General features: G+C 39.0%; 2 protein-coding genes across 12 annotated transcripts; one reads left to right on the forward strand and one right to left on the reverse strand.

The window, feature by feature from the left end:
• Window positions 1-110: 110 nt before the first annotated feature.
• On the reverse strand, window positions 111-26,989 carry LOC101742326 (zinc finger protein 845). 10 transcript variants are annotated; one of them, XM_038013785.2, is made up of 13 exons: window positions 26,655-26,989; window positions 24,974-25,114; window positions 15,947-16,163; window positions 14,778-14,910; window positions 13,851-13,973; window positions 8,923-9,040; window positions 8,053-8,271; window positions 6,449-6,576; window positions 5,831-5,941; window positions 5,160-5,363; window positions 3,751-3,862; window positions 2,438-2,545; window positions 111-1,479 (listed from the first exon to the last, which is right to left on the reverse strand). In XM_038013785.2, exons 1-13 carry the CDS (start codon window positions 26,793-26,795, stop codon window positions 1,306-1,308), a joined length of 1,929 nt encoding a protein of 642 aa, XP_037869713.1. In that variant the 5' UTR covers window positions 26,796-26,989; the 3' UTR covers window positions 111-1,305. The 10 variants fall into 10 exon arrangements, with proteins under 10 accessions (XP_037869713.1, XP_037869712.1, XP_062526949.1 ...); XM_038013784.2 differs by having other exon boundaries at window positions 3,742-3,862; XM_062670965.1 differs by lacking the exon at window positions 26,655-26,989 and adding an exon at window positions 26,482-26,619.
• On the forward strand, window positions 17,336-24,164 carry LOC119629090 (uncharacterized). 2 transcript variants are annotated; one of them, XM_062670960.1, is made up of 5 exons: window positions 17,336-18,919; window positions 19,291-19,404; window positions 19,609-21,734; window positions 23,409-23,912; window positions 23,994-24,164. In XM_062670960.1, the coding sequence occupies exons 1-5, from the start codon at window positions 18,675-18,677 to the stop codon at window positions 24,083-24,085; spliced, it is 3,081 nt and encodes a 1,026-aa protein (XP_062526944.1). In that variant the 5' UTR covers window positions 17,336-18,674; the 3' UTR covers window positions 24,086-24,164. The 2 variants fall into 2 exon arrangements, with proteins under 2 accessions (XP_062526944.1, XP_037869711.1); XM_038013783.2 differs by having other exon boundaries at window positions 19,609-23,912.
• Window positions 26,990-27,872: the final 883 nt, after the last annotated feature.

A 27,872-nucleotide genomic window follows, 5' to 3' on the forward strand; every position in this document is an offset into this window, starting at 1 on the left:
TTTGAGACGTGCTAAATATATTCACAATACAATTGAGACATCGATGAAATTTTTTCATGGGGAACTTACCTGCTGACAATATTGTTCACGTGCAAACAAACACACAAAAATACTAAAAATAATCTATTTATTGATTATAATATAATACAATACAATATGACAACAGTAAATAGGTTTCTTATTTATTAAGATGCACTTTTTTTTTTGTGTTAAATATCAAAGTATAGAGGGCGCGCAATGAAACACAATATGACGCGCCGGGTTGAATGACCTCGGACGACGCGAGGCAGTTTTCGCTTCCATTGAATTGTTTATATAACACAATTACAATTATCTATTTGTAAGCGTATTCTTTCTAATGGAATAATATTTTTTTTTTAAACTTCAGAGTAAAAGGAATTATGAGCGATGTTCACTAGACCGGTAGACAGGCTCATGTGATAATAAGGCCTGATCACCTGAGATATGAGCTTTAAGCTCCAATTGTATATTATAATGCTGTCAAACGGGAACGCCTGACTGTTTAGTGGCAGGAAGACGCAGAACGCTGATACCTACCCGCGCGGGCTGCCAATAAAATGTTCAGTTTTTAAGTTTCATAAGAGCAAAATTCAAGGTCAAGAGGTCAAGAGTGGTGCATGGCATCATCGCTTTTAGAGAGTTAACGAGTGCGAGAGAGACGGCATGCTCGTGTTTGGCGGCGACCTCACTCCGTTACGCTTGCACGGCGACTCGAGCCGAAAAAGGACAGAAGTGCAACTTCTTAGCGAGCGACGATAGCAACAGGTTAAAGTCGTGTAGTGCTACGATTTGTATCGGAAAAGGGACGGAAGATCTTTCATTCTCTCTCTTTCTCTCTCTCTCATCAAAGAATTCAGCTCGCACACGTTGTCAATTATGGATCTCACTTACGACATTTACATGGTGGTGTTTTTTATTTATTGCCCTTGTAGGCAGACGAGCATACGGCCCACCTGATGGTGAGTGGTTACCGTCGCCCATGGACTTCAACAAGGCCAGGGGCAGAGCCAAGCCGCTGCCTACCGAATTCCTTCACAATAATCACTATAGCCCCCAGAGTTCCTATATGGGTCTCCAATCACCAATATATGTGGTACCCGACACACCCCTAACCAGGGGCTTGCAGTCCCAAATTCGTTACCGCCATATGCGCTCTCAGGAGCCCTTCGCTGAAGACTTCTTCATTGATAAGGCACGTCATACGCTCGTGCAACACCACTCCTGCCTGATGGGGCCGACGCTTCCTCGCGAAGACCCCAAGCGCGGTGCAGTCCCGGGACATCTCTAAGCCGTCGCCTCAATGAATTCAACGACTTTCTTGTTGGGCACGACTTTGTGGACCCTCTTCTTGTGCGTGTAAAGAGAGGCCTTCTGCTTGAAGGTTTGTTGGCAGATGTCGCAGGTCAGCGGCCTCTCCCGGGAGTGGATCACCTCGTGCTGAGTCAGAGCCTTCTTGTCCTGAAATTTGAGGTCGAAATTACACTCCGCCCCCTCCCAACCCCCCGGCGGGAAAAATTTACAGAATGGAAAATACAATGAAGACTTGGACGTACCATCCGACTATGAGCTCCCCTCCACGGTATCTCCCGAGCGCTATAACATATCCTTCTTCAAACGATCCTTGTGAAGAGTACTTAACGGTAGACAGCGGCTCGGATCTGCCCCTGGCATTGCTGACGTCCATGGGCGACGGTAATCGCTCACCATTAGGTGGGCCGTATGCTAGTCTGCCTACCAGGGCAATAAAAATATCTAGGGCTGAATACACTTCAGGCCGGGTGGGAAGTCGGTGGTGGTTAGAGGTTACTGTCGCCCATGGACATCAGCAATGCCTGGCCTGCCCTTTCTCTCCTCGTTTGAAGGACAGGTCATAGCGGCGGTCGGGAACAGCGTGGACGGTGCTTGGTAGAGAAACACCTCGGGGCAAACAGATCACACACATCTCCGATGGTATATTAGTATACACTAGTGGTCCCTTGGTAGTCGAAATTCGACTTTAATTAATTGAAATTTGAATATTATTAATTTGAACATTATTATGGTTCTATTGTCAAAGACTTATTATACATACTTCTATAATCACAGATTTCGCCAAAACTACACTATAGCCTGAATTTGACCACAGACTATAAGCAAAAAGAAAAGTTTGACAATAAACAAAGAGTTTATATATATATATATATGTGTGTCAAACACATGGTAGTGTGTGTAATGTTTTATTTATTGATTTTATGTATGTATTATTAAAGTATATTTTTTTTAAAATATTAGTATTGTGCACTCCTTCTCTATATTCTCTACAAGTGTGGGAAATTTCATCCTCCTCCGTCCGCGAAATTTTCGTGAAAAGGGATACAAAGTTTTTGCTTCACCTATTAATATACATATATATATATATATATATATATATACGTACAGTGAACCGTTTCCTGCACATCCCGCAGGCGTGGTTCCTCGGCTTCTCCTTCTTCTCGCCGTGCACCCTCATCACGTGCTTCACAACATTCGCCCTGGAGGCTATGGGCTGAAATGGAAAACAAAAGATCATGGGCACTTATGTTAATTTTAAATTCGCTTCTTTCTGTTCTTTGCTTTCGTTTTTTTTTTTTTTTTTTTATTTAATATACTTTCTATTTTTTAGTTGGATTTTCTATAAAAGCGTGTTTTTTATAATAGTTTTTTTAAGCTATTATTTATTTTTAATTTTTTTGTTGAATTTCTATTTTTTGAATATATATATTTTTCTTTCAATTTTTTTTTGTAAATATTGAATTATCATCGGTCCTTAATAAGTATGCCAAATTTCGAGTTAATCCGACGTTTTGAAGGGGGTCAAAATAATGTTCAAAGATTCCGTTACAAACATTTACTGGTGGTAGGACCTCTTGTGAGTCCGCACGGGTAGGTACCACCGCCCTGCCTATTTCTGACGTGAATCAATAATGCGTTTCGGTTTGAAGGGTGGGGCAGCCGTTGTAACTATACTGAGATCTTAGAACTTATATCTCAAGGTGTGTGGCGCATTTACGCTGTAGATGTCTATGGGCTCCAGTAACCACTTAACACTAGGTGGGCTGTGAGCTCGTCCACACATCTAAGCAATAAAAAATAAATAAATAAAACATACATACATACATACATACGTCAGAAACTAATAAAAGCGTATTAATAAGACTATTTTCCTTATTTCCACTTTTACATTGTTCTTTTCCCAAATCATCTGTATTATAATAATTAAAAATAAATAGACACCTTTTTTTACGGTTTGCTCATTCAATCGTTTTCGCCATCTTCCTTTTCTCTGTTATTCTCTTTTCCATTGCTCTCGATACAGTGAGCAAGAAAATAGGTATTTCCTAAATTGTTTTTGTAAGCCCTCTGTAGTTATAGAACCAGTTATGGAGTATATCACCTCCAGTCATATACAGATATATATATTGACGCTTGAAAGGCAAACGTGACTAAGCGATAATGCGTGAACTTTACAGTAGACTAATTTAAACTTGAAATACCTGACTACAAATTTTATTTTAACGAATCCAGCTGTAGTAGAATCTAGCTAGTAGCTGTAGGATTGAAATGATTTTAATAGACCTAGAAATATCTTTTTTGCGCACCGAATATGGTTATTGCCTATCATTTATGTACAAAGCAGTTATTGTCGTTTAGTCACTTTTGCCTTTCAAGCGTCGATATATTTTTCAGGTACAAAATCCTAACCTGACTCACCTTTTCGCACACGGGACACTTGTGCGCCGTCTTCCCCAGGTGCTGGTAGTTGAAGTGGTCCTGCATCGCTTCCTTCGTCGGGTAGCCCTTGTTGCACATCGGGCAAGGGTACCTGAGGAGGGGGAACCGCTTTTTGAAGGTCACGTGTCGGATTCAAGGATCGGCGTGAAGGCTGTTTATCGACAGACTCTTACTGCCGATTTTACATTTAACTAGCTGACCCGGCAGACTTCGTAGGGCCTCAGTCGATAAACAAAAGACCTAAACTTTTGTATAAAATAAACTTAAAACAAACAAAAGGAATCCGTCCGACGGGGGACACATCAAAGGAAAAACAAAATTGTTATTTTCATTTAATTCCGAGCATTTTCATATTTATCTATCTACCTTTTAAACCCTCTCTGGACTTCCACAAATAATTCAAGACCAAAATTAGCCAAATCGGTCCAGGCGTTCTCGAGTTTTAGCGAGACTAACGAACAGCAATTCATTTTTATACATATAGATAAAATAGATAAATAAAAGATGTATTCCCGATATTTCGGCGGTGTTGCCAGCGCGCCGTGACCACGGATAGTCCGAAAAAATTGGGAAAAAGTTTTTGTTTTTATTGACGTCGTGTTTTTCAATAGATCTCGTTACAAGACTCTTTGGAGGACCAGACGGGAGGAGCAGACAGATATATAAATATAAATAATTACATCCTAAATTTTTTTCCATGTTTTACTACCCTTTATACACTTTCATAAAAAGCTGTTGTTTTGACAATAAGCTTCATGTGTACTTATTCACAGAGATATATTATATGTTTGTACATATACATGGCGAAGTTTTTATTTTTTCTACGAGATCATCTATTCTTAAAATTTTAGTGTAATATTTATTTTACTTTTATTATTTAATATACAGGGTGATGAAAATAACATAATCGAATAATATAAGACATGTATGAGAATCATTATTTACACATAGGGCGGTGAAAAACTCACTTCACACATACAGGGTTACTACAGTTCTAAAAATATTGTGAATAGACTCTAATCACCTTTCGGCTTTACAAGTAGTTTTGTAACACCCTATATACATGTTATATAGATAATAAACACCCAGACATAGAGACACCTCTTGTGAGTCCGCACGGGTAGGTACCACCGCCCTGCCTATTTCTGCCGTGAAGCAGTAATGTGTTTCGGTTTGAAGGACGGGGCAGCCGTTGTAACTATACTTGAGACCTTAGAACTTATATCTCAAGGTGGGTGGCGCATTTACGTCGTAGACGTCTATAGGCTCCAATAACCACTTAACACCAGGTGGGCTGTGAGCTCGTCCACCCAAATAAGCAAAAAAAAAATTTAGCCCGATGTGGGAATCGAACCCGCGACCCTCTGCGCGGCTGTCGGGACACTTACTTGAGGACTTGCTCGGTGGCGTGCGCCCTGGCGTACTTGAGGTGCGCCTGGTAGGTCGCGAGGTGGGAGAACACCTTGTTGCACTCCTCGCACTCGTACCGGCTCTTGCTCTTGTGCCTCTGGACGTGGTACTTCAGTTGCGTGGACCTCACCATCTTGTGGCATATCGGGCACTCGTCCCGCGGTAACGGACCGTCGTGCAACCTTGAGAGATAATGTGAGTACTTGAAAAAAAAAAATGGCACTTTTATACATAATATACTAGTGGTCCCGCAGTAGCCGAAATTAGCCGACTATAATTAATTGAAATTATAAGTTTGAACATTATTCTGTGTGTGACAGATTTCGCCAAGAAAGACAAACAATATTAACTTAATCTCAATTTGAGTACAGACTTTAAGAAATAACAAAAGTTTGACAAAGAGTACGTGTGTGTCAAAGATATGGTAGTGTGTGTAATGTTTTCTTTATTGATTTAATATATTTTTATGCATAATTAAAAAAAAAAATAGCATTGTGCACTCCTTCTCTATATTCTCTATAAGTGTGGAAAATTTCATACTCCTTCGTCCGCGCAATTTACATAAAAAGGGGCTACAAAGTTTTTGCTTCGCGTATTAATATATAATTATATGAAGATGTATCTTATGTTGGATGCTGGCTGTAATTACTTGAGATGGGTGACCAATGTGGATTTGTTCACGAAGGTCTTCTTGCAGTGGTCACACTGGAGGCCCTCCCGGTGGTACCTCGCGACGTGGGTCTTGCGAGCCCGGGTGCTCCTGCGGGGTCAAAGCATTTACGGCACGTCGAGTCGTCGTGGCCTAAAGGATAGGACGTCCGGTGCATTCGTATGTAGCGATGCACCGGTGTTCGAATCCCGCAGGCGGGTACCAATTTTTCTAATGAAATACGTACTTCACAAATGTTCATGATTGACTTCCACGGCGTGAAGGGATAACATAACGTGTAATAAAAATCGAAATCCTCAAAATTATAATCTGCGTAATTACTGGTGGTAGGACCTCTTGTAAGTCTGCGCGGGCAGGTACCACCGCCCCGCCTATTTCTGCCGTGAAGCAGTAATGCGTTTCGGTTGGAAGGACGGGGCAGCCGTTGTAAGTTTACTTGAGACCTTAGAACTTATATCTCAAGGTGGGTGGTGCATTTGCGTTGTAGATGTCTATAGGCTCCAATAACCACTTAACACCAGGTTGGCTGTGAGCTCGTCCTCCCATCTAAGCAATAAAAAAAAAACTCTTTCGCAATAAATAATACGAATTACTCACTTAAAGAACATGTCGCATTCCAAGCACTTGTATCCCTCTATGGTGGTCTTGGACAGCAGCCTCCGCAGATCTCCGGGTTTGGCGGGCGGCGCTGCCTTCTTCGTCGCTTCCTGCTTTTTCTTCCTACCCTACAATGGAATAAATTAGGTTACTGCACGCAAACATCAGCCAACATGTGAGCCCTTAAGGAATCGGTACTAGAACTTCTAAAAATAATATAACGTGGACTTAATTATTGTGCTAGCTTCAATTCAAAAACTTGATTTAGAGTGAAGAGAAAGAAAATATGCGCCCGTACTGCTGTCTCTCTCTCTCTCTCTCTCTCCGTTTCTCTCTCTCTCTCTTTCTCTCTCTCTCTAACCCCTACAATAATATCTAAAACCTAACTCTCTCTCTCTCTCTCTCTCTCTCTCTATTTATCTACCATCTATACTAATATATAAATCTATACATATAAATAAAATTGGAGTGTCTGTTTGTATTATTGAAATAACCGCTTTTTACTACACGCATATGAATATGTATACGGTACATACACCAAAATAATTTTTTTTACAATTTTTATCTGTCTGTCTGTTTGTTCTGGCTAATCTTTGAAACGGCTGGACCGATTTTGATGAGACTTTCACTAATAGGTAGCTGATGATATAAGGAGTAACTTGGGGCCGCTTTTTTTAGACCAGCTTCGCCCCGCGGCGTCACCCGCAGTTATTGTCGTACCGCGCGCAAAATGGCGGGACTCGCCTATCAATAATAAAATTTAACGTTTCCGAAGCGAAGCGAGGGCGGGTCGGTATTACTAATATATAAATCTACAGTACAGTGGTTTTTACGGATGTTCCGTTATAACTACCGAACCGTGCATCCGATTGACTTGAAACTTGGTATCCATGTAGAAAATACATGTACTTAATGGATAGGCTAATATTTATATGAGTGTTTTACTCCCTAATAATAATGACAATAAATAATAATGTTAATTTGAAATGTGAAGCGAAACGGGCGAGTACGACTAGTAACTTAACTATCTCCCTCTCAACTTCCGTTCGTCTCGCCCGATCACACTTTTCGTAACGCTCTCGTTACGCACTCACCATCTTACTCCTCAAGTACCATATATTGGGGTAGAATAGGGACAAATCTGGGTTGTTATAATGCTTTTGTGAGATTTAAATTTACGCAAATTTTAATTTTGCGGTTCAATTTTTATTACACGTTACATTATCCCTTCACATCATTGAAGTCAATCGTGGACATTTGTTAAGTACGTATTTCATTAGAAAAATAGGTATCCGCCTTGCGTAATTACTGGTGGTAGGACATCTTCTTGAGACCTTAGAACTTATATCTCAAGGTGTGTGGCGCATTTACGTTGTAGATGTCTATGGGCTCCAGTAACCACTTAACACCAGGTGGTCTGTGAGTTCATCCACACATATAAACAATAAAATAAAATAAAAGTACATGCAATTTATATCATATACATACAAATGCACCGGACGTCTTATCCTTTAGGCCACGACGTATTTGTGCGTAGAGAAGTTTAACTTCGTAAACAGTTCCATTAAAGTTGGAACGCGATGTCCATTGCTCGGTGTGCGTACCTTGCTGCCGAAGGGCCCCAGGTCCCCGATCCTGATGACGTTGCTGGGCACCCTGGTCTCGGCGTGGCCGGCCACGTGGATCATCATGATGCCGCGGCTCTGCTCCACGTGGCCGCACAGGTTGCACACGTGCTTCATGTAGTGCGAGTCCACGTGCGAGGTCAGCTTCGACTCCTCCACGTACACGTAGCATATCCGGCACGCCAGGGTGCCCGGCTTCTGCGGGTACAGTGAGGACCTATAGGCACCACGGCGCTGATGTTCCTACTGGTTTCGAGAGTGGGGCAACTCTTGTGCTATAGACCTAACATATACAGCTGTTCCGGCTGGCTGCTGACAGAAATGAATATAGGAAGCTAACGGCCAACCTTCAGGACTGAAGAGGCACTGGAAGAAGAAGAAGAAGAATACAGCTGATAGATGGGTGGTGTCTTTTTCGTCGCTGGTGTCTATGGGCTTTTTTTTCTACCTAAGCTGATAACCTTGAGAGGCTATTTCAGCTTCACCCTAACGTTTGTAGGTGAGCTCACGGGGCTCAAACCTGACGAAGTTGCTAACACGAACCCTAGCAGGAGCCGTGCTTCGCAGAATCTACCACCGGATCGGAAACGCGACCCACTGAGAAGATCCGGCGAGAAACTCAGTGGGCTGTGTTAATTTACTCGCCGAGCCCTTCGTCGCAAGCGACGGGTTCGACGAGGACGCTGACCGGGAAACATACGAGCTAAAATCCCTTAAGGTTATTAGCAGTAGGTAGATAGAAGCATTTTGATGCGAACTGAGGGATTTGAACAGCTTCATCTTTGCTTGGACTAGCTCACAGGTGCCCATGGACATCACGAATGCGCCGTTGCGGTATTCATCACTCACGGCGCGGTGGCAGGACACGAAGTGATCCTTGATGAGCTGCTGGCAGTAGAAGCCCAGGACGCACAGCTCGCACTTGTACACGGAGCTGGCGTAGCTGACCTTGTCCTTGAGTTCCTCTCTGGAAATAAATGAATGAATGAATGAATGAATGATGAATGATTTATTTTATTTCAGACAACAACAAGTCCATATGTGCACATAGTATCATTGAAACATACCTGAAATTAACAAAACCAATCAAATAAAAAAGACACATCTATTAAAAATAATTATTAGTTGAATACATTTCACATATTCCATTCAACTGATACTTACTTCGAACCAACCATTATTATTATTATTATTAAATACTGCCACGCCTGGGAAGACGGCAGGACACACTCCGGCGAGATGGGCAACAATCGGCCGGAGCGTTAGGGACTATTGGGAGAGAAACCGGCGAACTATACGGGCATTGTCGAGCAAGACTGCTTTTTGCATTTGGGCCACCACCGACTTTTTATTGAGACCAAGCCTCTCGAGATGTTTTGAGAGGCTTTTAGGGACCAAACCATTCACCGACACAACTACCGGGATTATTTCTGTAGATACCACCCTCCACATATCGGTCACCTCGTGCGCCAGGTCCAAATATTTGGTCTTTTTATCTGCCTCGGCCCGCACGAGGTTCTCGTCGTAGGGGATGGTGATATCCACCAGAAATACCCGAGACTCCGTCCGGTCCATCAGCACGATATCAGGCTTATTCGCAAGAATAGTCCTGTCCGTAATGATGGGCCGGTCCCAGTAGAGCTTGGCACGGTCGTTTTCGAGTACAGCGTCTGGCTGGTACTTATAATACGGTAGCCTCTGTTCGATGAGGCCATACTTAAGGGCGAGCTCTTGGTGGAGGATTCTGGCTGCTTGGTTATGTCTGTGCAAGTACTCAGTGTTAGCAAGCATAGAACAACCAGAGGTGACATGTCTGAGGGATTCACCCGGTCGGCGGCATAATCGACAGATGTCAGCTGTCCCATCCCTCAGAATGTGCTTCCTATAGTTGTTCGTCCCGATAACCTGATCCTGTATTGCACAGACAAAACCCTCGGTTTCCCCAAAAAGGTCACCGAATCGCAGCCAGTGCACGGAGGCTTCTTTGTCCACGTGGGGCTCATGCAGTGCCTGAAAGAAGCGTCCGTGCAGCTCTCTCCCTTTCCATATGGCCTCACGGTCAGAGGTACTGAGTACCGCCGGTGATTGCCACCCGTCTCTGGCCAGGGCTAGCGGGGTCAGTCCTTTGTCGCATTCCATGACCTCTCTGTGCATCACACTGTCAGCCCTCGATAGGAAATATTTCCTGAGACTGCACACCCCACTGTTGTGCATGACCTTGGCGCTAAGTAGGCCCCGGCCACCACACTTCCGCGGAATGTACAATCTCATTACCGAGGACTTCGGGTGGAGCATCCTATGGAGGGTCATAATAGAGCGGACTTTTCTATCCAGGGCATCCAGTTCGGTCTGAGTCCACCTGAGCACGCCGAAGGTATACAACAGGACGGGCATCGCCCAGCCGTTAAACGCCTTTGTCTTATTCACGCCCGACAAAAGGCTCTTACACACTTTTGTCAAACGTTCATAAAACAAGTCGCATGCAGCCTGTTTGACGACCGCCACGTCAACACCTAAATTTTGCGACATGCCCAGGTACCGATATGTTTCTCCCTCGGAGAGTGCCCGAAGGTTTATCCCATCGGATACAGGTAAACGATCCGATGAGACTATACTCCCTCTCTCTACATGGAGAACCGCACACTTGTCGACTCCCAGCCTCATCCTAATGCGACTACTGAAATCACAAGTGATGTCAAGCAGTCGCCTGAGGCCTGCAGCATGAGGAGCGTACAACTTGAGGTCATCCATGTAGAACAAGTGGGACACCTTCAAGCCCCCCCTTCGAAACTGAAAGCCTGTCCTCGAAGCTCCAGTAATGAACTGAGAGGATTCAGGGCCAGGCAAAACCACAATGGACTCAGACAATCACCCTGAAATATACCCCGATTCACCTTTATTCGGTCTTCTACAGCCGACAGCCGCACACCGGATAGACTAAGCATTGTGCTCCATTGTCCCATACAAGCACCGAGGAAGTCTCGAACTGTATCGTCTATCTTATACAGCTCGAGGACCCTCTTCAGCCATGTATGGGGGACCGAGTCAAATGCCTTTTTATAATCTATCCAGGCGGCAGAGAAATTTCGTCGGTTGCGTTTGACCAGCTGGCCAGATACCGCGTCGATCAAGAGGAGTTCCTTAGTACCGCGGCTACCACGCCTACACCCGTTCTGGGCACCAGACAGTACTCGACAGCTGTCTATGTGGTGTGAGATCTTAGTTTCCAGAACGGATGTCAGTGTCTTATAGGTGGTAGGAAGACACGTTATTGGCCGGTACTGTGCCGGATCCGCGGTACTTTCCGATTTTGGAATGAGGTGAGTGATCCCAGTAGTGAGGAAGTCGGGGAGCACTTTTGTATCTATGGCTTCCTGGAACTGTCTGGCGAGGGTTTCGTGACAAGCCCGGAAACTTTTTAGCCAGTAAAGCTGCAGTCCGTCGCAGCCTGGAGACTTCCAGTGTGAAGAACTACAGACTGCAGCCTTAATATCACCTTTGCTGATAGTTACCGGGCTCATCGGTGGTATGCCCGCACACGAGTCCTCAATGACCTGCATCCAGGAGCCCTCCACATGCTCCACAGGTCTTGACCACAAGTTGCGCCAGAATGTGACCATCTCCTGTCCAGCTGGACGTTCAGTGACGGCGCTAACATTGGCCTGTTCTAGGGACCTGTAGAACTTCCTCTGATCACTCACGAAGAGGCGATTCTGGCGATACCTTTGAACTCGTTCCGAGTACCGCCGGATGCGCTTGCTCCAAGCAGCCACCTTCTGCTTCAGGAGGTCTATGCGATCTGCCAGCTGTTGTGCATTTGGCACTGCAGGGCCTAAGCCACACCCCGCAAACGCAATTCTGACAAACCGCAAGACTCTCGGCCTCGTGTTGCCCGTCCTGAAGCTAATCAGTTTGCCGATAAGGACTCTAGCGTCACTGATACGACGTTCAATTCTGCGCTTCCAAGCAGGCTCGGCATCTCTCACACGCTGAGCGTCGGCAGCTGTCACCTGCCGATTTGGCTGGAGCTTGGCGCCAATACACCGACATACTGCCATTGCGGCGCCAAACAGGATTGAATTCGTATCAGTGAGGCTGCTGCTGTTCTCCAAATATGGAAGCAGCATCTCGTTAACGGCCTCAACGACATTCCGATTATGGTGACTCTGAGCTATTCTGGGGATCCGGGGTCTCGCGTCGAGAGGCATCTCACGCACTTCCAAAATCGCCTCTTCAAGAATCCTCTTGATCTGCTCGTTGTCCTGGGAAGCTATTCCGTCCGCCCCTCCGTCAGCAGCCAATGGTTGATAACCAGTGTCTACCGCACCGCCGACATTTAAGTCCTGCATAGATGCGATAGATACACGTCCTTCAGCTGGTGCAAGAGAGGAGGCCGGAACAGCCTCGAGTCGTAGTTGTTCGAGTTCGTTTGCGCTGAAGATGTTAGAGCGCATTATGAAACGAACTCGGTCGGCTAGGTTCTGGTCTGTAATGTGTGTCAGCGATGGCTCAAGCGCTTGAAAATTACGAAGCAGTCTTGCTCGACGCCCTGTGCCGCCTGTTTCTCCCCCCACAGCCCCAAAGTGGGCGCGCATGACATTGGAATTTTGTTCACGAGTCCATCGCATGCGCCGCCCTCCACCGAGTGCGGGTGCCTGTTGCGGAGTCCTTGTGGACTCTGCAGGCACCAAGCCTCTCGGTGGTGATGATGATGGGGGTTCGACCCGCTGAAGTGGTCTTAACGAGTCAGATCTTTTGTTTGTGTTATAGGTTTTACTCATCGTTGGGCTTTTATGTGGGGTCTAACAGTCGCTGCAGACAGAGCCCCATATCTGCAGAAGGCTAGAATACAGTGGAGGGTCGCCAGTTACTCCAAGGGGACCGTTCACGACCTAGACTTAGCGCCCTAGGCCATGCAGCCGCTCGGCACGGTGCCTTACACCTTCGGCTAGCGCTGGTTGCTTGCGCGGATGGAACAACCATCTCATATTGATTGTTTCACCCGCGGGCGATGGGGTCACCACTTCCCTACGCCTTATTATTATTATTATTATTTAGTCCGCAAGTGAACCATGGTACAACATGGTGAGATCGTTTCAATAGAGGGGGCGGGCAGACACCGTCCCCAGAGCTACCGAGAGACGGTGTCGGTGACGGCTATTGATTGAATTGGCCATTTCCTACCACTACCGTTACTTCTCGATCGAGCGGCAGAATCAGAATCCCCCCCCCCCACTTTTCCCACAATCCGAGCACGTTTCCTCCCTATTCCAACGGAACTTCGATCTTGTGTCTGAGCATCTTTATTTTGCATATTTTTATTGCCTAAGTTTGTGGACGAGCTCACAGCCCACCTGGTGTGAATTGGTTACCGGAGCCCATAGGCATCTACAACGTAAATGCCGCCATCCATCTTGAGATATGAGTTTCAAGGTTTCAGTATAGTTATAACGGCTGCCCAACCCTTCCAACCGAAACGCATTACTGCTTCACGGCAGAAATAGGCGGGGCGGTGGTACCTACCCGTTAGGACTCACAAGAGGTCCTACCACCAGTAATTACGCGAATTATAATTTTGCGGGTTTGATTTTTATTGCACGGTGTTATTCCTTCACCGTGGAAGTCAATCGTGAACATTTGTTGAGTACGTATTTCATTAGAAAAATTGGTACCCGCCTGCGGGATTCGAACACTAGTGCATCGCTCGATACGAATGCACCGGACGTCTTATCCTTTAGGCCACTACGATATATATACGAGACGAGTTAAGTAAGTACCTGTAAGCCAGCATCTGACTCTCGGACATGTATTCGATTTTATAGCCCGCATGCGTTATATCGACTCTCTCGATTTTCGGCCTTTGGACCACGATGGTGTCTTCTTGTGTTGTCGTTAGGGGACTGAAAAATATAAGATATTATTCGATTTTAAGGGCACCCGAAGACGCATGGGGGGCAAATATTATTATTAGTGCTGTCCTTCTTTATATTCTCTACAAGTGTGGGAAATGTCATACTCCTCCGTCCGCGCAATTTTCGTAAAAAGGAGTACAAAGTTTTTGCTTCACGTATTAATATCTAGATTATTACTTCATTAAGTAATTCCAGAACAGTCCCTTTTATTATTCCCGCATTATAACATGCTTTATGAAGAAGGATTGAAGAGTTAATTCAGTACAACACCTCTTGATTATATCTCACACAACCCTGGACTGAACTCCTTTTAGCTGTTGCAGACTAACTTTTTCTTCTTCTTAGTCGTACACTTCTGGCAGAGTGGTCGTGGTTATGTATGTCTTATAAATATAAATAATATAAATATAAATATTTTACTAACAATCACGTCACGTTAACTGGTCCCGTGATAAGTTCGTAAAGAACTTGTGTTACAAGTACCAGATAACGGAAATAAATGTAAGATTTTTATTATACACATACATATATTTAATTTAATATACATCCATAACCCTGGAAAAGACATTTATATTAACATACAAATATCTTCCCTTGGCGGGATTCGAACCCGCGACCCTCTTGTGTAGTAACCATGTCACTTACCACTACACCAGACGGACGTCTTATTGTTTGGTTGCGGATTTTGTGAGACTTCTCCATCTCTCTCTATTTATGGCGGTATGTGTACATTCAGTAAGAAAACACTTCTAACTAAGGAGACTAACTTAAAAGATTCAATAACAAACAAACCTCATTGTCAAATGCGGTATTCCATCAGTTTTTATATTATTTTCATACTCATCGACTGTTGTCAACTCGTCAGTTCCCACAACGATATGTGACATCACATCCGACACTGGTCCCCCCAACACGAATTCAGGAACTGGAAAAACGAACAGGCGCATCAGTTGACCAAGTATTTGATATATGAATAAAATAATAATAATAATAACAATATAACTCTTTATTTAACACCATATTATGTACAGAGTAAACTAATTAAACAAAAGTCCGTGATATAAATCGGCGGCCTTATCGCTGAAAGCGATCTCTTCCAGGCAACCTTGCGGGGAGAGGAATAAGTTAACTGGATGGTGCTATATCTTAATAAACTTACATAAAAATATATACTTATATACACATGTGAAAAATAAATACCATATAAGATAAACTTACATACGATTAAATACAAATAAATACTAAAAATATACAAGATAAAATACAAAAGAAGTAGGAACTTATACAGTTATATCATAGGAGCCATATTATTGTGCAAAGTAGTGCGATTTCAATCTGGACTTGAAAATTTCCGGCGAGGACGATTGTTTGACGCTTAAGGGTAATGCATTCCATAAACGGACTGCTTCAACCGCAAAGGAATGGTCACAAAATGACGTCCCGTGAGCCGGAAACTTCAGAATTAAATTCTCCGATGATCTAAAATATGGTATCATCAGTTTTTTTTTCCTAACTAACCTAATAACCTATGGTGTTATACCAGTGTAACCAAGCGAGTAGGTAATCTCACAGGGCTCTAACATGAGGTCGTTGCTAAGACTATCCTTAGCAAGAGCAGTGCTTCGCAGAATCTATCATCAGTACTGAGGGTTTGGGGTACTGTAAGTTTTGTACTATTAATGCATAATTTTTTATATTATCCGATAAATGATAGAATGTAAAAATAGATAGATTTAGTAAATTTTGTGTTATAATTAATATAAAAATAAATTAAATTTTCGCATGCCTAAACAGGCGAAATATATGAAACTATGTCCTATATCTTGTAAACTATATTTCTGGCGAATAAAGATTTTCTTTCTTTCTAAAATTAAGACAGCCACCTCAAGTGTCGAGTTAAAAGTAACAACATTCTAATGTCTATTGGCTCCAAATTTCACTTATATGGAATACACACTCACCTTCCAGAATATGATCTTCGATTTGAAGATTGATATTGTCTCTGACAGCGGTAACCATGTCATAATGCTCACTCTTAACATCCTCAGAGTTTGTGATGGAGATGTACTGGGTGTCGTCTCCGCCAAAGGTGAAGTCGAAGAATATTTTGTCGTAATCACACTTTGACGAGACATCCAGTGATGATAATGGCTGCGGGAGATAGGTGTGATCCAGGGTCTGTGGGATTTCATTATAGCATCATCATTATTATAAACATTAGAAGATTAATAACACTAAGCTGTCGGTGTCAGCTGTGAGTATTTTCATTCTAGTTGTTTATTTTATTACTTATATGGGTGGAAGAGCTAAAGGTCACGCACTTTGAGACATGAATACGAATTCTCAGTTTTCAGTTAAATGGCTTCCATACTTTTCAAGCCTTAATAAAATGGTACTCCACAGTAGAAATAGGCAGGGTGGTGGTACGTACCCGTAATTACCAACAGTTTTGCACAATGCATTAATTAGTTTTTGGGGGTTTGATTTATATTACACAATGTTTATTTCTTCACTGTGGTAGTAATTCGGCAACTTATATTACGTATGCATTTGGCTAAATGGAGGTCGTATTCAGATTAAGATGTGCATGGGATCCACTTCACTGAAATAACTGGAATGCACTTCATAATAGGTAAACAGTGAGCTATTCTACTCACCCAGCTAAATAAAATTGAGTGTTTTGGGAGAGAGAGAGAGTGTCCGCGCCAGTACTTCACGTACAAGCGGGGACTACGAGGTCTGCGGGGGGGTCCAACCACCACCACCACGGCATCGACGACTCGAGCGGCGAGGACCGAACACACACAGCGACACAGAACACTACTGGATCGATATAGAATCACACGCGCGACTCGCGGCTTATATTGAATTAAACTTTATATACAGTCCACCTTACAATAAAACCTCAAGAACAAAAACATTTATTTTACTGAGCGATCGAACAGAGAGGGAGTATTCTTTATTGTACACCAAAAAAAAAAACAGTGCGATACATTAAACACAAAAAAGTACAATTGGCGGTCTTATCACTAAGAGCGATCTCTTCCAGACAACCATCAGGCGGACAACAATCCTTTGCAAACGAACTACGCGCGGTGTACCATTCCAGTTAAATACATATACATACACACACACATATACACATACACACACATACATATCTCCATAAATATACATACAATTAATATACAAAGTATTATAATATAATAGTAATTATTAAAAATAAAAAAAATTATTAAATTTTGCTTCTTTACACATAAATAAGAAATAAGCAATTTACATATAAAAAAATACTTAAAATACATTTGAAACATATATAATTGAAGTAGAGTTTTGATCCTTTACATTTAAATATAGTTTAAATTAAAATGAAATAATAATAATTAATAATTAGATCGATCGTTTATAGTCCAGGATCCACCGCCCATTTTTGCACTTGATTACTATCAAGCTAATTTTCCGTGAGTAGCTTTATTTTGATGAGACGCCCAATAATTTCCTATACGAAACTCTCGATTGTGGTAGCTAACAGAGGTAGCAAGGATAAAATATGTTGATTTGATGATTCTCAAATATTTATTACTAACTGAATTTTTTTTTGTTAAATCTCAAGACAATTATCTAAATTATTCGAAAAAATATTTGTCCTACAAAATCTATGGTTTGATCAAAGAGTCCCCTCTTTCCGACATGTATCGATAACAAGGTCATCATAAATGATTACTAACCAGCTGATTTTTTTTTTTTTACTTAGTTAATATTTATGTAATTTAACAGACATATTGTCCTACAAATTGCGCGGTACGTTATCCTGGTCCTACGCTCAAAAGTAGTAGTACAGATCCTTGATGTAAAAATAATTACTATCAAGCTGAATCTTCGTGAATAGCTTCGTTTTGATGAGACGCCCAATAATTTCCTATACGAAACTCTCGATTGTGGTAGCTAACAGAGGTAGCAAGGATAAAATATGTTGATTTGATGATTCTCAAATATTTATTACTAACTGAATTTTTTTTTGTTAAATCTCAAGACAATTATCTAAATTATTCGAAAAAATATTTGTCCTACAAAATCTATGGTTTGATCAAAGAGTCCCCTCTTTCCGACATGTATCGATAACAAGGTCATCATAAATGATTACTAACCAGCTGATTTTTTTTTTTTTACTTAGTTAATATTTATGTAATTTAACAGACATATTGTCCTACAAATTGCGCGGTACGTTATCCTGGTCCTACGCTCAAAAGTAGTAGTACAGATCCTTGATGTAAAAATAATTACTATCAAGCTGAATCTTCGTGAATAGCTTCGTTTCGATGAGTCGCCCAACAATTTCCTATGCGAAAATTCTCAATGATGGTAGCTAACAGAGGTAGCAATGATAAAATATGTCGATTTGATTATTTTCAAAAATTTTAAAGAAATTAAAAAATTAATAATCGTCAATGTAAATTCAACAAAAAATTAACAAAAAAAAAGTTGTGCCGCTTGGGTGTCTGTATTTTGCTACTACAGCTGAGTCACACCGGTACGGCGGTACGCATGCGCAGAGCATTGCTTACTGCGTATTAGGTATCCCACGTTAGTGTTGACCATAAGCCTGCAAACATTTTCTCAGTCGACCACGTGTTTTATTTTATCTTGATAAATAATTTCAAGAAATGTTTTTTGTGCTGCAAAATAATTATGGAGTGTTTTTTGTGTAATTCGTTATGTGAAAACTCTACTTTTCGAGAGAAAAGAGAAAAAGTGAAGAAATTTAATAAAGACTTTTGGCTTTCTTGCAAAACTTTTCTATCTGCTCGAAAGCATCATCAACATAAATATCGAGATGTTATATTGCCTGAAAATTGGAATGACGAAGTAATAGGTTATCATTCCTCTTGTTACAAAGAATTTCGAGTGAAATCTAAATATTTGTCTTATGAAAGGTAAGTCGATCGAATATTTACTTACTTTATTTTTAAAATAATTGAAACATAATTTATTAAGTTCATATTTTTACGTAATTATGTGAAATCGAGCATTAGCATTGTAACATTCTATTGTAGCATTGTATTATTGTTACATTCTTTAAACAATAATTTTTGATAGTATATTATATTTTAAATATTTTCTTATTAAATTTTTTGTCATTTAAATTTATGTTTTTGTATGACTATTTGACTAAATATTAATTTAATATGGGATAATTTTTTCAATATCGATGATTCTATGTGATATTTATGTAGACACTGTATTTATTTGCATGTTTCTCAAATAAACAATTTTTAATTTTTTTTTAATAATTTCTCATACACAGCACTGAGCCAGCTTCAACATCATCAGCGTCTCAATCTACTGGAATCATTGATTCTTCGATATCTTTAACGTCTGCTGAAAATGTAGAACCGGACCCATTGCCAGGCACTTCACGGTTAGTTAATTAAATAATTTTTTTTATTTGTTAGTAATTGTTCATTTTTAAAAACAAGTTCATCTGAATCTACTCTTTTAAATGATGCCATTACAATTTTTTTTCAATTATTGTTTCTGTAAAAGTACAAATCTCTAAAAAGCTTCTTGAAATTATTTATTTATTTTTTAATTATAAAATTGTTTTGCACGTTATTATTTACAGAAATATTGACCAGAGTTCGATATTAATTAATGATGAAACCAGTAATATTGAAGATTTGGAGAATACTGTTGAGGAGGACAATGTAGATTGTGAAACGGAAGTACAAAGTTTTGGAGATGATGAGTTAGCAAAGAAATGCTTTTTTTGTCAAAAAGTCAATAAAAAACGTAAAGGGCGACAAATATACTGTCGTAAAATTAAAAACAAAATACCCTTTCTAGAAAAAATTAAAAATTATTCTACAGAACTGGGCGATATAGAAATGTTACGGAAAATTCAAGAAGAAAATAACTCTGTTAACGATACTTTTTTGGCGTATCATAATATATGTAATGTCAATTATTTTGCCAAATACCAAAGGAAAATGAATCCACCTCCAACTAATGATTGGGCCACGAAACGAGATGGCCATAAAATTGCCAGAGAACGCTTGATTAATTATATTCAGCAAGAAGTTATTACAAATCGACGAGTGATGTCATTAGCTCACTTGAAATATTGTTATGCTGAATTTGTAAAAGAAATTTATGAACACGCAAATTTAGAAGCTACCACATTTAGCAATCAAGCTCTCAAGGACTATATACAAACTCAATTAAAACACAAAATATCATTGGTCAATATTTCAAATCAACAATTTTTTATATCATCTGAAATCGATATTGAAACAATCGATGATGAAGAAATTAATGATATATTATTTGAACAAGAAGCAAAAGATTTCGCCTTGAAATATCGAAAAAATATATTGGGAATAAAAAAAAAACCTTTAACAGATTTCATCGACAGTGAAGTATTAAATGAAGGAGAGTGCGATGTTCCAAAATGGTTAGATATATTTTGGACTACTGCTTTAAGCGGTATTGGCAAAGAAAGCTGCGATCGGGTTCGGAGATTGTCTTCATCTTTTTCGCAGGACTCTATCTACAGCATTACAAGAGGTTATATTAAACCGCGAAAGCATATTTTATTGGGTATAACCATAAAAAGTCTCACAGGAAGCAAAAAAGTCGTGGATATATTAAGCAGGCAAGGATACTGCATCACCTATCCAAGTATACTGGAATTGGAGACGTCTGCTGCATACTGTTGTGTTTCTAATAATCAATTATGTCCAACAAGCATTCAACGAACTTCTATATTATCATCTGGAGTAGCGTGGGATAATTACGACAGATATGTAGAGACAAGCTCTGGTAAAAATACCTTACATGATACAGTGGGTATCATTTATCAAAATATCCCTACAGAAGAAGAATTGAACATCATCAAAAGGAACGATGCATCTACAGAAGCTGAACGGAATTCTTCAAGTAATGTTCGTGATTTGGCTGGCCGTAGAAAACGTTCGTTTGAGGAACAGTCATTTGAAAATATACTGTACGCGAAGCAACGACGTCCAGAATTTTGGCGTAGTAGTGTAGCGTCACCTGAAGAACCACAAAATTTAATTAATTTTCAACATAGGCATTTTACATGGGTACTTTCCCATAACTTAAAAATTTCAAACACGCCAATGTGGGTAGGATATAATGCCAAAATTTTAAAAGATGACAGTAGAATTCAAAAGATTGAGTATTTAACGCAAATTAATAATTCACCCACGGATCCAGCTGTTGTAAAAGAGACGATGCGTAGAAGTTTGCAAATCGCTTCAGAATGTCAAAAAGATTTCTTCAGCGTTACTTACGATTTAGCCATGGCCAAGATTGCTTTACGGATACAGAGTGCGGAGGATGAATTCGAAAAACTTTTTATTAATTTTGGACCTTTCCACATAATGTTATCATTCATGAAAGCTATCGGGAAATTTATAAGTGGATCTGGGTTAACAAATATTCTTATAGATAGCGAAATTTTGGCCAGTGGTTCTATCAGTTCGTTTTTAAGTGGAAAACACTTTAATCGATGCAGAAAAATTCATCCTTTACTCTCTCTTGCTTTGCAGAATTTACATTTGGAAAGGTTTTTACAGCAGCATGATCAGGACCTGGAAAATATTAAAGAATACTTAAAAATATTTAATGAACAACAGAATGATGACCCACAAATAACCAATGAGAATTTAAAAAAATTATTTAACAAATATGAAGAATATAAAAATGAAACTTTAAATGGAAGGCATGGTAAAACACCTCAAATTTATTTAATGTACACAAGATTAGTTGAATATTATCTTCAATTAGAATATAGTATTCGTATAGGTGACTTCAATTTGTTTGTAGACACTTTACCGAAAATAACAAATGTTTTTTTTTCAATGAATCACCATAATTATGCAAGGTATATGTCTATTTATTGGGATAAGTTGATAAATATTGAAACTACACATCCCGGATTGCTTGATGATTGTCAAAAGAGTTTTATGGGCATTCGAAGAACAATAAAACCGTTTTCAAGAATCCCAGTTGATTTAACACTTGAACAAACAATCAATGCTGATGCTGCTTCTAAAGCTTCTGGAATTGTAAACATTACAAACTCGTTCTCTGCAAGACAAAAATGGTCAATTACTCACTCACTACGTACAAGTGTTATATCTAAAGTGATGGAATTTTGTAATATGAAATCAACAGATGATATTACGAAAGATTTAAAGAAATCAACAATTAATAAATCTACCAAAAACTTACAAGTACTAATGCAACTAATAAAGCAGTACACCAACCCTTTTGGATTAGAACTGTCAGAAGATCATCTTTACAATATATCGAAAGGTCAGTCGGTGAACGATGAAGTATATAACTTTTTATCATCAGTTGAAATTGAGGGCGAAAAACAAAATAAGAATTTCATTGCTGAGTCTCGAGTAACACCAGATAGGTTTGATAAAGCCATTACCAGAAATAAAATAATTAATTTTGAGTACAAGAATACGCAAAAAGTCAAAATTAATGGAAAAGTGAAAGAAGTTCAAATGCAAAGAGATGTTTTTGGTCGTCTACTTTATGTGTCACTAAAAAATAAAATTGATTTAGAAAAAGCATTAAGTTATCCTCTAGCTCCTATTCCATTTTCACTCTGTCATACTAATGGAACAATTTGCAAGACCCCAAAATCTGTAATTATTAATGAATTACTAGAATATCAAACTGAAATAGTAAATCCTCCAGAAGCAGATATTCACTTAGTTGATGGATTTTATTTATTACATACATTGAAGAACCTTCCAAACAGATATGGTAAAATCTCAATGCATATATTAAAAATACTTACATATAATAGAAAAGAAGTACATATTATATTTGACAAATACAAAAATCCCAGTATTAAAGATTTTGAACATAATCTGAGAGGTGAAGATGACATACAATATGACGTAATACGTAAAGACAATAATCGTCCTTCAGATTTCTGCAAATTATTGAGGAGCAACAATTTTAAAGAAAAATTTGTAAAATTTTTAATTGAAGATTGGACAAGGGACGAATTTATTACTTTGATCACAGGAAAGACTATTAAACTTAATTATGATCAATGTTACATTTATGAGGTGTCTAGTGAAAATAAAATAAAAAGAGTCATTGACTATAATTTCTCTTGTTATCATGAAGAAGCTGATACCAAAATAGTATACCACATTTGTCAATTTAATACTAACTATCGTGTGGAGATACATTGTACAGATTCTGATATACCAATAATAATGTTGGCAAATTTTAAGCATTTAAAAGATAAAATTCAAATAATAATTAATTTAAGCACGAATAAAAAAAAAATGTACTTAAACATAAATGAAATTTATGCCAAGCTTGGAGATCAATTATCTTGTTCACTCGCCATATGCCATATTTTTACAGGGAATGATTACAATCCTGCTTTCTTTCGTAAAGGAAAAAAGAAACCTTTCAGTATTTTAAAGAAAAATGAAAATTTTCAAGAGGCATTTATTCAACTTCTACGAATTAAAAATACGGAATTAACAACATCGAATGAGGTAGTTCAAATTATTGAAGAGTATGTATGCAGAATGTATTCATTAAAAACAAAAAATGATCTGAATAAAGGACGGTATGAGTTATTTGAAAAAGGGTATAAATCAAAAAATGACAATGAAAAAATTTTAAAACAAAAAATCGTAGGATATGATCCTTCCAGTTTGCCACCAACAAAACAAGAATTGTTGCAACAAATTAAACGAACTGTATTCATCTGCAATATATGGTGTAATGCACACATGCGGTGCCCCACGGAAAAATTGCCAGAAAATTTTGGATGGACAATAATTGATGGTAAATATGAATATTATTGGTTTGATGGTCCCCAAAGTCCATCATTTGAAGAATTATCTTCTGACTTACAAGGTAACCTATTAATACTATTTTTATGTATTGATTGATTATTCATTATTATATAATTTACTTAATTTTTTCATGTTATTACAGAGTCAGATATCACGAGTGAAGAAAGTGAAACAGATGAAGATGATAACGATGTTAGTAGCGAACATTTATCAGATGAATCTGATGAAGATTAATTTCTTTATATATATATATAAATACACAAATTTTTGTACCTAGATTACTAAAAAATAAAGTTATTTAAATTTTAAAAAAGATTTTTTCACTGTATCTTATTTTACAAATAGAAAAACGAAAAAATTACAATTCTTGTCGGACTAGTGATACATACCTGTTTTCTTGTAGGACGTTGTTTCATTTGGGCAGAGAACACACTAACCTATTATATGATATTTTTGTCCTACAGTTAGTAATGAGAAAAATGGTCTTGTGGTATTAACAATTTCTGAGCGTAGGACCGGGATAACGTACCGCGCAATTTGTAGGACAATATGTCTGTTAAATTACATAAATATTAACTAAGTAAAAAAAAAAAAATCAGCTGGTTAGTAATCATTTATGATGACCTTGTTATCGATACATGTCGGAAAGAGGGGACTCTTTGATCAAACCATAGATTTTGTAGGACAAATATTTTTTCGAATAATTTAGATAATTGTCTTGAGATTTAACAAAAAAAAATTCAGTTAGTAATAAATATTTGAGAATCATCAAATCAACATATTTTATCCTTGCTACCTCTGTTAGCTACCACAATCGAGAGTTTCGTATAGGAAATTATTGGGCGTCTCATCAAAATAAAGCTACTCACGGAAAATTAGCTTGATAGTAATCAAGTGCAAAAATGGGCGGTGGATCCTGGACTATTAATATAGCAAATATAGGTTTGAGAGAAATGTTTCATGAATTTGCACACAAATCTAAAGCATTTAGGCAGCGGCTTGGCTCTGCCCCTGGCATTATTGAAGTCCATGGGCGAGGTTAACCACTCACCATCAGGTGGGCCGTATGCTCGTCTGCCTACAAGGGCAATAAAAAAAATATATATATATATATATACTCACTTCCTGTGACTGGTTCAGTCCTTTGACCTTCAAATGCTCCTGTGCATTGTGCACCTGCCATTTGAATTTCAGGAACTTTCTCATAATTGCTAAGCACTCCCAGCAGACGAGCTGCTCAGTATCTTGAACCGAATCTCCCATCTAGACACAATATAAAAAAAAAAACCATAAATAACCAATGTAGGTAGCCTTAAAGTTGATCTAAGACTTTCTTCAGGTTTTTGCAAAGAAACATGGACAAAATTAGAACCACCATTATGGTCTGATCTCTTTTTTTTATTGTCATTATTTCCAACAGTCAACAGCAGTCAACAGCAACACAAAAACCGTTAAGTATTTGAAACACCAAAAATAATATAGCGATGATATTATTACAAAAAGAAACCGCAATATTAGCTTGATTGATTTCAACATTATTGAATAAATTTTACTCATGCAGTATCGTGAAAATGTAAAACAATCTAAAAATAATTTATGAGCATCTCACATCTTCCTGTGTTCAAGAAAGTACTTACATACAGTATAATAACAATCACAGAAGAAACAAATACAGACAAACCACAATATTTTAATTTTAATAATTTAATTTGTGGTAGGACCTGTTGTGACTCCGCACGTGTAGGTACCACTACCCTATCTATTTCTGCCGTGAAGCAGTAATGCGTTTCGGCTTGAAGGATGGGGCAGCCGTTGTAACTATACTTGAGACCTTAGAACTTATATCTCAAGGTGGGTGGTGCATTTACGTTGTACATGTCCATGGGATCCAGTAACCGCTTAACACCAGGTGGGCTGTGAGCTCGTCCACCCATCTAAGCATTTTTTTTTGTTTTTTCTTTCCCTACCTATGCTGATAGCTTTGATAGGCTATGGCAGCATAACCGTGCGAGTAGGTGAGCTCACGAGGCTCAAACCTAACGAACGACAGGGACTATAGATAAGCCAGGGACTATAGAGTCACTGTCTACAATAAGCCAAATATATTACATAAAATAATAAATTCAACTAGTCATCAAATAAACCATATGGTCTGCAGATCAGTTAATAGCCACTAGAGCAGCTGGACAATCTGAATAAAGTTGAACTAATAATTCAACTTTGTAGTAAAGTTCATAGATGTGTGATAATAGACTAACTCGCTCTAGTATATGATAGAGGATTACAGGTAACTGGGAAAGGGGCAGGAGAATGATGATAATGATGATGAGACTGACCGGCTATGAAACTAAAATGTCGCTTTTAAAATCCTCAAGCTACAAATGCTCAATGCTCATATAACATCTGACTTAATAATACCCTTAAATGTCGCTGGAGAGCTCTTAACGGCCATCCTCAATCTTTCGAGAAATAAACGGACTGTATTGGTCCAGTATGTATGGTATTATCCTGTATATTTACTTTATTTATTATGGAAACCAACAGCCCAAAAACAAACATATAATATTTTAGAAAAAGAGCTAAAGCAAAGACGAAACAAATACAAACTAAAATTAAAGAATATATAATACCATTAAATTTAATTAAGTAAAAAATTTAAATTACGGTCGTTTCGGTCTACATTTCCCCTCGGATATAGGTATAATTGATAAAAGACTGAACATCTTACATACTAATTACAACATAGAGGGAACAGGATAATCTTAGCCAATGTTTTTTTTTTTTTGAAAAAAACATTACTTACAGCTTCACCCGCGAAATCGAACATCAACAAACGAAAAATTTGATACACTTCTTGGGTGTTATTCAAAGCGAATAGTTTACGGTCACCACACAAGCATGTACTGCAGATGATTTTAAAGTTATTGTCGACGTCTTGCTCCATTTTAATTGAAAATAACTTTTATTAAAACTGGGGTTTTTTGAATTTATTATTTCGATATCAAAACAAAAAGCTATACTCCCATTTGAAATTGCCAAATTTTCTTGAATAGATTTCAACTTAATTATGACACTACAAAATGGCTGCTTTACCCAGTGTTGCTAGATCCTGTCATTATGAAATAATGTCAAAACTTTAAAAAATTGAAGTCGTCGTGGCCCATAGACCTATATTCGTGGCCTAAAGGATAAGACGTCCGGTGCATTCGTGTTGAGCGATGGATGCACCGGTGTTCGAATCTCGCAGGCGGGTACCAATTTTTTTAATGAAATATGTACTTATCAAATGTTTACGATTGACTTCCACGGTGAAGGAATAACATCGTGTAATACAAATCAAACCCGCAAAAATTATAATTTGCGTAATCACTGGTGGTAGGACCTCTTGTGAGTCCGCGCGGGTAGGTACCACCGCCATACTTGTTTCTGCCGTGAAGCAGTAATGTGTTTCGGTTTGAAGGGTAGGGCAGCCGTTGTAACTAAAATTGAGACCTAAGAACTTAAATCTCAAGGTGGGTGGCACTTTTACGTTGTAGATGTCTATGGGCTCCAGTAACCACATAACACCAAGTGGGCTGTGAGCTCGTCTACCCATCTAAGCATTAGCAATTCCATTAATTAACCTGTAGCATTTTCGTAGCATATCACGACATCAGAAATAAGTTTTTTCATCGTTTTTATCTTTAAAAATTGAGAATTTCTAATTAAAGTGAAAAACAATTTGCAATTTTTTATAAATACATATATCAATATCAACAAATTATAAACTGCATACGTTTACAGAAAAGAAAGTGACCACGATACACAGTCACACGTTACGCATGTTAACGTGTGCTGAATTGTGTTCATTCTACTAATCTTGCAAAACATCCTAGTAGTTTTTGGGGAGGTTGTCGAAAAGTGATTGTTTAGTAACGCCTAGCAATTAATTAAAAATTTCAAGCCAAATGAAGTTCAACTAGGGTCTATTTAATTGAAAAATACGCTCGAGGCATTAGTGATTCACTTAGAAGTAGTGTTG

This window comes from Bombyx mori, chromosome 11 (assembly GCF_030269925.1).
Source record: "Bombyx mori chromosome 11, ASM3026992v2".
Classification (NCBI taxonomy): Eukaryota; Metazoa; Arthropoda; class Insecta; order Lepidoptera; family Bombycidae; genus Bombyx; species Bombyx mori.